At 41.5% G+C, this 10,512-nt stretch overlaps 1 protein-coding gene across 2 annotated transcripts in view; it reads right to left on the bottom strand.

The window, feature by feature from the left end:
* Window positions 1–4,373: 4,373 nt before the first annotated feature.
* TMIGD1 (transmembrane and immunoglobulin domain containing 1) overlaps window positions 4,374–10,512 on the bottom strand; it is a 46,679-nt gene continuing 40,540 nt past the window's right edge. For both annotated transcript variants that reach the window (XM_077294270.1, XM_077294271.1), the window contains exon 6: window positions 4,374–5,971. In XM_077294270.1, the coding sequence (XP_077150385.1) occupies window positions 5,939–5,971 (33 nt within the window). In that variant the 3' untranslated portion in view covers window positions 4,374–5,938. The remainder of the gene's footprint in view (window positions 5,972–10,512) is intronic.

Raw genomic sequence — 10,512 nt, 5'->3', positions numbered from 1 at the left:
TAAAGGTTCTCTGTAGGGTTGAGGTCAGGGGAAGATGGTGGCCACACCATGAGTTTATCTCCTTTTATGCCCATAGCAGCCAATGACTCAGAGGTATTCTTTGCAGCATGAGATGGTGCATTGTCAGCATGAAGATGATTTTTCTCCTGAAGGCACATTTCTGCTTTTTATACCATGGAGGAAAGTTGTCAGTCAAAAACTCTATATACTTTGCAGAGGTCATTTTCACACCTTCAGGAACCTTAAAGGGCCCTACCAGCTGTTCCCCCATGATTCTGGCCCAAAACATGACTCCTCCACCTCCTTGCTGACGTTGCAGCCTTGTTGGGACATGGTGGCCATCCACCAATCATCCACTACTCCATCTATCTGGACCATCCGGGGTTGCTGAACACTTATCAGTAAACAAAACTGCTTTCAAATTAGTCTTCATGTATGTCTGGGCCCAATACAACCATTTCTGCTTGTGAACACTGTTTAAGGGTGGCCAAATAGTAGGTTTATGCACCACAGCAAGCCTTCGAAGGAGCCTACACCTTGAGGTTCGAGGGACTCCAGAAGCACCAGCAGCTTCAAATAACTGTTTGCTGCTTTGTAATGGTATTTTAGCAGCTGCTCTCTTAATCCGATGAACTTGCCTGGCAGAAATCTTAATCATTATGCTTTTATCAGCACAAACACATCTGTGCTCAGATACAGCCACAAATCTCTTAACAGTACGATGATCACGCTTAAGTTTTCGGGAAATTTGTAATGTTTTCATCCCTTCACCAAGGCATTGCACTATTTGATGCTTTTCAGCAGCACAGAGATCCTTTTTCCATGTTACTTGAAAACTGTGACCTGCTTAATAATGTGGAACATCATTTTTAAGTAGTTTTCCTTTAATTAGAATCACCTGGAAAACCAATTATCACATGTGTTTAAGATTGATTTCAGTGATCCATTGATCCCTGAGACACAAAACCATCCACGAGTTTATTTGAAAAACAAAACAATTAAATCTTTATCACACCTAAATCCAATTTGCATAAAAATTTGGAACACAGTGTAGTCCTCACACAGTAAAATGCCTCTGAATCACTTCTACACATACTACTACAGCCCCTATACATGGTATAATGCCCATAGCACCCTATACACACTCTAATGCTCCCCTGTACTGTATGGTGCCCCCACAGTAGTTAGTCCTCACGGTATAATGTTCCCCAAAGTACTCCTTACACCGTGTAACGCCCCTATACAGAGCAGGGTGCTTCCTTATACACAGTATAAGACCTCACACACGGCATGGTGCCCCCACAGTCCTCCTACAAGTACTTTTTAAACAATAATTAAACATATACTCGTCAAACCCCCAATCCTGCCTATTCAGCTAGCAAACAGTGGCAAGACGTGGGTGGACCAACATGATGTCATCGTGCTGGGTCACGCACAGGATGTTGGGAGTCTTTGCATGATGATGTCACCATATCGCTGCTCCTCCACCTAGGACTCATCCAGTGTAGTAGCCTGTCGTTTTGTAGGCCGCGGGCCTGCACCCTTATCCTGAGCTGTGGCCTACAGAAAAGACAGCAGTAGTGCAGGAATACAGTGTCTCCATGCTTTACCACAGTTTGTGTTTCGGCGTACTGTATACACTGATACAGTTGTGGTGGTTGCACCAGGTGGGCCTCTCTGAGTGAGGGGTCCAGGGTGACTGCCCCTTCTGCCCCCACCACCCTGGGAGCTCTGCTACTGGTTGGGAGGCTTGCCGAATTTGCTCTGTATGCAAGGTTGGAAGTACGGGATGTGGACCCATTTTAATAACAATTTTCTTTATTTTTTTTTCTCCCAAATTTAAAAAAAAAAAACTCTCCCGGCAAATTTTTTTTTTCATTGAGCAAATTCATTTTCTCCCTAGTGAAATATTCTTTGCTCCTTGGACAATATCTTCATGCTCCCTTGGCAAATTTGTTTTGGTCTCTGGGCCAGTTCTTCTTGCTTCTATGACAACTTTTTTTTTGGGGGGGGACTGTATGAATGGTGATTTAGGATAACTGTACATGTATTGGTGTAATAAAGCTGTGTAGTTGTATGTGTGTTTATAAAGCAGAGCTGTGTAAATGTATATGTTGATGTAGCAAAACCGTGTGTGAATGTACGCTGAGGGCATCATACTGAGTCGGGGTTTGTGGAGGAATCCTACTGTGAGGAAATCATGATGTGTGCAAGGGAATATATTGAGGAGACATCATACTATGCGGGCATCATACTGTGTGTAGGGCTTGGGGGCATCTTGCTGTGTGGGCATATATGTAGGAATAAGCATGTATTGTGTGTGGGGAGCTCTTGGGATGTCATACTGTTTGTGGGGTGGGGGGGAATGGTCCTGTGGTGACATTATACTGGGGGGAATGTGTAGCTGTATGTGGGCGTTGAGTGGGCAGCATACTGTGTGTGGAGGAATGTACTGTGGGGGCCATGAAAGCTGTCAGTATGGGATTTATTCCACAAAAGGAGCTGGTGATCAGGACCGGTCAGTCCCATCAGCAGTGAGGAGAGGAGCATGGCGCTGTGCAGCTTTTCCCTGTCTGCATGTAATGTTGTCTGCCATCTGCTGGAGAAAAGTGAACATCTTGCATGGAAAAAAAAAAAACACGAAATAGTCTTTGATGTGAATTTTGTAATGGATCTGCTTTAACATCCACAAAAAAAAACACTGTGTGAATGTGTCAAAAATGTCTTAACTATTTTCAAAGTATCCCTTTAGGCAAATATTCTAGCTAATGTCATTTTATAATCCCATTCTGTAGTTCCTGTGGCGATGGAGACTATAGGAACAGTTTCTCTGTTCCTATAGTCTCCATCGCCACAGGAACTACAGAATGGGATTATAAAATGACATTAGCTAGAATATTGCAAAAATGCAAAAACAAGGAACTAGGGGCCCAATTTATTATTGCACTGTCATTGATTTTTGGTGTGAATGCCTTTCTATTAGCGTCTTTTTGATTTGCAACAAATTCATCAAGCGATTTGTGCCTTTTACCCCTCCATTACCCCTCTCTCCTCCCAAGTGGCAATTTTTGCACCATTTTGAAAAATATGCAAGTTTTTGTTTTTAAAAAGTTCTAAAGCGGGTCGAAGACAAAAATAAATATTTTGTATTTTGTTCAAAATTCAAGATGCATGTGCATAAGTTTAAAGAATTTGTCAATGAAAACCACAAGACCAAAAAAAAAGTGACTTAAAAAATGCAAATGATGAATCTGAGCCTAAAGCTCTTATGTACACTTTGTTCACTCATCTAGTGTTTATTTTCCATTCATAAAATGAGTTTATAATATAATTCCACCAGGTCCAGGACAGTAAACTCTTTGGCTATTCTGTCTACATCCAGAAAAGCAGAGTGTGTAAATCTTGATTGAGCGGTCTTTGAATGAAGACAAAACCCATTGCCTAAACACAGAATATTAGATTCTTATATTAGATAACACCTTTCTATGGGATGAAGAACCTTTCCTGAGCACACAGCTACCTGTAATCCAAGTATTGTTAGGTGATGGAGAATTCATAAAGTGTATCCCTAGCTTTAACAACTTAGCTTGTGCCATAGTATGAGTCCAAAAGCGAGGACTCTTCAGAAAGAAAGAAGACTTGAACTCGAGCGCCACCTATTGGATGTAGCAATCCTTAAGTCTGTATCGACCCTTTAACAAGCCTTGCTATAGGAGTTGGGATAAGAAGCCAAACCAGACACTTCATTTGCAGACATGTTTCAGGATGTGTGCCCGAGAGACAAAAGAAGATGACCGAGGGATACCCCTGATGAAGCCACATTTGTTGGCGCAACGTGTGGGGTCATACCCTATCCAATCTAGGTAGCACCATTAGATCTCCTGCCCTATTGAATCTGTAATTTGTATTATCTCTATATATGCTTATTTCTTACCTATGTGATCTATTGGTTCACTACAGCCATCATGTTGCTTTCTTTCTTCCTTTTTTTAATCTTGCATTTTTGGTTGCCCGTCTATTGTGACATTGTTAGCTTAGTATTGGTCTGTTAGAGATTCTACATATTATTTTGTGGAGACCAAGTTATTTTTTTTTTGTTCTTTTCAAATCTTTTATACTTGTCTGTTCACTTTATCCATAATACAATAATTCATGTTCATCATTCACGTTTACTTACTATCGTATAGAGATATTGGTTCCTATTTTACACCCTCTTCTTTTGTCTCTCTCTCTCATGCTTTGTGAGTTCCGGTAGGCGGTGTCTGTCCGTTTGTCTTTCTCAGCCTCAGAGTGTGCGCCCCTCATCAGTCCAAAGCCGGAGGTTTGACCTGGCTGGGTGAGAGGCTTCTAATTGCTAAAATGAGCACTTAAAGTAACCGTCGTTTTAATTTTTATTCAATAAATCAATAACACGTGAAAATAAGAAACTTTGTAATATCAGAGAAATCTACTTCTTTCTCGGACAGGATTGACCAGTCATTTTCAAAATTCTCAGTTCTAAGGTAATATCTGTATTTAGTGAAGAGAGACTTTCCCATTACTGAGATAGATGAGAGCCGCTACTGATAAGATTCTATGTAGACGGGAGGAGGAGGAGGTGCTGTCTCTATCCGCTCACTCCTCCCTCTACCGACTACATAAAGTATGGTAGTAGGATCTTATCAGTAGCAATCTCAGTAATGTAACAATCTGTCATCACAGAATACAGATTTTACCCCAGATTTGGCAATTTTGAAAATGAATTATCAATTTTCCTTTATGGATGATGGCATGGAAATCTCCAGATCTCTTGGCTAATGATTACAGCACTTCTATAGACTTAATTAAGAAAATAATGCACCTGTGTGCGGTAGATATATTACTTCCTATTACTAATAAGCGAACAAGCTCGTATAAGGTGTTATCTGAGCATGCTCGTGTGCTAACCGAGTGACTTCAACGTGCTTAAAAAATATGTTTGAGTCCCCGTGGCTGTTAGACAGCTGCAACACATGCAGGGATTGCCTATCAAACGGCGATCCCTGCATGTTTGTGGCTGTCGAACAGCTGCAGGGACTCGAACATATATTTCAAGCACACAAGCATACTCAGATAACACCTTATTTCAGCACGTTCACTCATTAGTACTTCCTATGCATTAGCTGAGAAAGCTTGAGATATCCAAGTTACAAGCTAAAGGGCCATTTAGTTCTGAACCAAAAGTTTTCTATAAACTTCAAAGAAATTGGTTATAATCCAAGGCTCTGATTGGTTCTACGTTTGTTGTGTGGATGTTGAATCTGGGTCTCATCTGCAACCGGATTAAAGTTCCAGGTAAATGTACTTCTTGCTTCCCAATATATTATCCTCTAGAGTGGATATTATTATTACTAATATTTCATCAAAGCCATTGTTTTGTAATAGTAAGTTTGGATTTATAATAATTTGGAAATGTATCAAGAAGTTGCTGAAAAAAAAGTCCCCATAAATCCACCTCTGCCAAATCGGCAAATAGGTCAACCTTAAACCCATACTGGGAAGGCAATAGAGCGGTATTTTATGGAGAGTATCTGTCGCAATTACTGCAATTCACAATGTGACATCAATAATAATTAGAGAATAGATGGTTTTGTAATGTCCATGAGTCATGCTGCGAATGAGTTTAATGGCAATGTACTTACTGAGAAGTTCACTGCCCATCCTGGCTCAGCCCCCCATCTAAGGGTGCATTGTAAACCAATTCCTGTAAACCAGCGGGGTGGTGACCCTGTCTTTCATCTGGTCTAGTTTAAAGGGTAAGTTCAGAACAGATGTTACTGGCATAAAGTTTCTTACAAAAGGAGTTGCATTAATGAATATAGACATGGAATCCTTATGGAAATCATTGGCTTCTCTTTCTATAAATCCAGCAGTCGAAGGCAGAATGTTGTAATGCATCAGTGCAACATCAGAGGTTTGTCTACATCGCGGTCTCATGATGACCTTTCTTGCACTGCAAAAAGAAACAAGCGGTTACCAATTGTGGAATGTGTGAAATTTCCTTCAATGTTTCATGTTACCAGTATCTTATATAAAAATGGTTCTAAACGCCATATAATAATAATAATTTTGAATGTGGTCGTAAGATTATTTTTTTTTACATACATAGGAGATGTACTATTCTTACTGGCAATGTAAGGTATTTCAGTCTTTTCCCATTTAGGTGTAACACAGTTGCAATACTCCCATTAAAAAAAAAATGGTGGCGGTCCAGATTGACCATAGGTCCTAATAGCTCCTACTGCAAGATGTTTATTAACATCCAAATGGAGATTGGCCCAACCACTGTAAGACAGTTGCATTCCTGTTATTCTATGCTTCATAGATCTTGTATATCTTACAGCTTTATTAGATAACACTCATTTTGAGGCATCTGGAACCGTTGGGAGACAGACTGGGTTCAGAGGGATTGTTAATAAATATGGTTTGCAGGGTGGATTTCAGAGTGTACGTTGAGCGGCTATATCCCTTCCCCTTTCTCCCAGTATGTTTCCCTTAGTTTGAACTTGGGCTGCTGATGTTCGGGTCCCGGATTCACCTTTTCTTATGGTAGCTTTCTGTTTCGAAAGTTACAAATGTTACTTTATATCACGGCTGTCAAGTTGGTAAGCCAAACCACTGACTCTGAATCTGACGCCTCAATTTCCCTGATTTCTGACTCCACAGCCCTGCCTCACTACTGCGCATGTACATAAAGTGCAGCACAGATTCATTTTAGAAAATGGCTGTCTGGTCCTCATCTTTATTCCCAGTGTCCACTGATGGTTGTCTCATTGTTCAGTACTACAGAATATGTGGAAAGCAGGGCTCTGGATTAGGTAAGCCAATCCTCTGGTACCCAAGCCCTGGTCAGTACTGAGCATGTACATAAAGTGCAGCACAGATTCATCTCCACAGCACTGGTCACTACTGAGCATGTACATAAAGTGCAGCACAGATTCATCTCAACTAAAAACGGAGATCCTTAGATCAGGAACAGAACAGACATTTATAGGACATTTCATAACTTCCCAAATTATGAAAACATTTACATCACAACCTGCATGGTACTAGTGTACCAAGTTTATTACTCCATTTTCTACTGATTCTGACTCCAGAGCCCTGCTTTATATTTTGTATTTCTGTATTTTTACCATGTAATTCTTATTCTAAAATTCAATAAACACTCAGTTATTTAAAAAAAAAAAAAAAGTGGCGAAAGTCCCAACCACTTGAAAGGCTGGAGTAAACATCGAAGCAGCTGCAACTTTCGCATGAGAAAAGTGGCCTCTTTCAGTAGCTGAGACAAACACCCACCAATCCGGTATTAATGGCCTATCCCAGCGATATGTTCACATGACAGTATGAAAATCATCCAGAGTTTCATACACAAAAGTGAGACTTCTTTTTTTTTTTTTTTTCCCCACAACAATGTGTGCAATCAAATTTTTTACAGGAGCAGCAATTGATCATTTACATGACCATTTACAGTGTCCAGTTACAATTGCAATGTGTCTGTAAAAATCGTCTCTGTATGAAATCCAATTATTTTATTTCTTGCACACATAGACTTGAATGGACAAGTCTCATATGATTTTCATGCTGCAAATTTTTTTTTACACATATTTGGTCGGTGAAAAAATTAATTTTCACTGCCTCATTTTTTTTTTCATGCTGAACTTCTTGTGCATGTTTTCCGCAGGTGTCCAATCCAACATACACAATAGCAATCTGCTTTATTTATAGATTTTAAGCAGTATTTTTTTTTTTATGCAGAATCTCTGCTATTCTGGGCTGAAAAACGATAGTGATTTTATATGCTGCTTTTCAGGCTCCCTACCGAGTTCAATTGATAAAAAAAAAAATGGAATGAAAAATGCTAAAAAAAAAAAAAAAAAAAAAATCCCCACAACAGACCTGAGTGTTCACGAGATCATATGGACATTGATTAAACTGTTATAAGCAACAGACTTTCTGCATCAGAAAAAACAACAGTATTTACACTACATGTGAATATGGGTAATTTGGATGTTTTGGGTTGTCATTATGATTTAAAAGAGAAAACACTGTCGCTTGACAATAAATGGCTTCACCCAACCACTAACCATGAGTGGAGAAAAAGTTTGTGTTATCATCCATATTCTCTGAAAAATGTCCAAAAAAGCAAAAATTCTGCCAGGGTATGTAAACTTTTGAGCACAATTGTACATTTAACCTGTTGTATGAAATATCATGAATGTAATGTACAGTAAATATGTTCCATAATAAGGATGAAATAACGTTGCTGTACATGGACTTTTATTGTAGTTACACCCACCATATTAATACATACATTGCAAGACCAAACAGAAGGGTGAAGTTTCAGGTGTAAGGTATTCATTAAAATTTGTGGCAATTAAAACCTTTCTGGCATGGGAAAAAATAATATAATAACAGCTGCCAATTGGCTCTATGTGAGCCCATGCGTGCAGCATTGGGACTGGTGGGTGTCATGGAACTAGCACAAGCAGCTGTGAGGATCGTGACCCTATTGGGGGCTTGACCCTATTGGGGCTGGTTGGTGCCATAGAACTAGTACGAGCAGCTGTGAGGATCGTGACCCTATTGGGGCTGCTGAGTACCATAGAACTAGCGCAAGGAGCTGTGAGGATCGTGACCCTATTGGGGCTGGTGGGTGCCATAGAACTAGTACGAGCAGCTGTGAGGATCGTGACCCTATTGGGGCTGGTGAGTGCCATGGAACTAGCACAAGGACCTGTGAGGATCATGACCCTATTGGGGCTGGTGGATGCCATAGAACTAGTATGAGCAGCTGTGAGGATCGTAACCCTATTGGGACTGGTGGGTGCCATAGAACTAGTACGAGCAGCTGTGAGGATCATGACCCTATTGGGGCTGGTGAGTGCCATAGAACTAGCGCAAGGAGCTGTGAGGATCGTGACCCTATTGGGGCTGGTGGGTGCCATAGAACTAGTACAAGCATCTGTGAGGATCGTGACCCTTTTGGGGCTGGTGAGTGCCATGAAACTAGCGCAAGGAGCTGGGAGGATCGTGACCCTGTTGGGGCTGGCGGGTGCCATAGAACTAGTACGAGCAGCTGTGAGGATCGTAACCTGTTGTGAATTCTGTTGTGGGTTCTGCTCTTAGGCTCCCTCCGGTGGTTATAAGTGGTAGTGCTGCTGTTTGTCCTTCACAACAGTCATCAGCTGCTTCTACTTTGGACGGGGCTATTTAGTCTGGCTCCTTCCTTTAGTGAGTGCCAGTTGTCCATTGTTTTCTAGGGATCCACATCTCTGCTTGGTTTCTCCTTCTGGATTGTCCAAATCATCAAAGATAAGTCCTGGCTCTGTTTTTGCAGTCCACATGCGGTGGACTTAATAGTTCTGTGAATTGCTATTTTTTTTCCTGTCCAGCTTGGTCTGTGTTAAGATTTACTCAGCCAAGTTGGAAGCTCTGGAGTCACAGAGTTACCCTCCATGCCTTTAGTTAGGTGTGGAGATTTTTGTATTCTCTGTGGTGGATTTTGTAGTATTTTTTTATACTGACCGCACAGTACTCTTTCCTGTCTTTTCTTTCTAGGTAGCGTGGCCTCCTTTGCTAAATTCTGTTTTCAGTCTGCGTTTGTAATTTCCCTCTCCTCTCACAGTCAATATTTGTGGGGGGCTGCCTTTCCTTTGGGAATTTTCTCTGAGGCAAGATAGTATTCATGTTTCTTTCTTTAGGTGTAATTAGTCCTCCGGCCGTGACGAGGTGTCTAGGGAGTGACAGGAACATCCCACGGCTACTTATAGTTGATGTGTTAAGTTCAGGGTCTGCGGTCAGCATAGAGGCCACCTACTCCAGAGCTCGTCCATGCTGCTCCTAGGCCACCAGTTCATAACAGTAACCCTATTGGGGCTGGTGAGTGCCATGGAACTAGCGCAAGGAGCTGTGAGGATCGTGACCCTAATGGGGCTGGTGAGTGCCATAGAACTAGCGCAAGGAGCTGTGAGGATCGTGACCCTATTAGAGCTGGTGGGTGCCATGGAACTAGCGCAAGGAGCTGTGAGGAATGTGACCCTGTTGGGGCTGGTGGGTGCCATAGTGCTAGTACGAGCAGCTGTGAGGATCGTGACCCTATTGGGGCTGGTGGATGCACAAGATTAGTGCAAGCAGCTGTGAGGATCGTGACCCTGGTGGGTGCCATAGAGCTAGTGCAAGCAGCTGTGAGGATCGTGACCTATTTTCAACCTTCCACTTATATAATTAATTGTCATGCGTCATAATTTAGTTTGCACTGAGTAGGAGAGAAGCCACAGAACATTCCCAGCAAGACACAGCAAGTCAAGCTGAGAAGTACAAGGATCCTGAGCCAAGGGGATGAGTTCACATCGTGACTATGAACCTTAACTAGGGCAACCAATCTTCACATGGACACCGGACGGCTGTTATCATTAGATCTGACGTTAATCCATTAGAGCACATACCTTTGGCTGTTTTGTTTTTTTTTTGGTCACATGAAAATTATTCGTTCCA

Source organism: Ranitomeya variabilis, chromosome 3 (genome assembly GCF_051348905.1).
Source record: "Ranitomeya variabilis isolate aRanVar5 chromosome 3, aRanVar5.hap1, whole genome shotgun sequence".
NCBI lineage: Eukaryota > Metazoa > Chordata > Amphibia > Anura > Dendrobatidae > Ranitomeya > Ranitomeya variabilis.
This window is presented reverse-complemented; position numbering and strand designations above follow the sequence as displayed.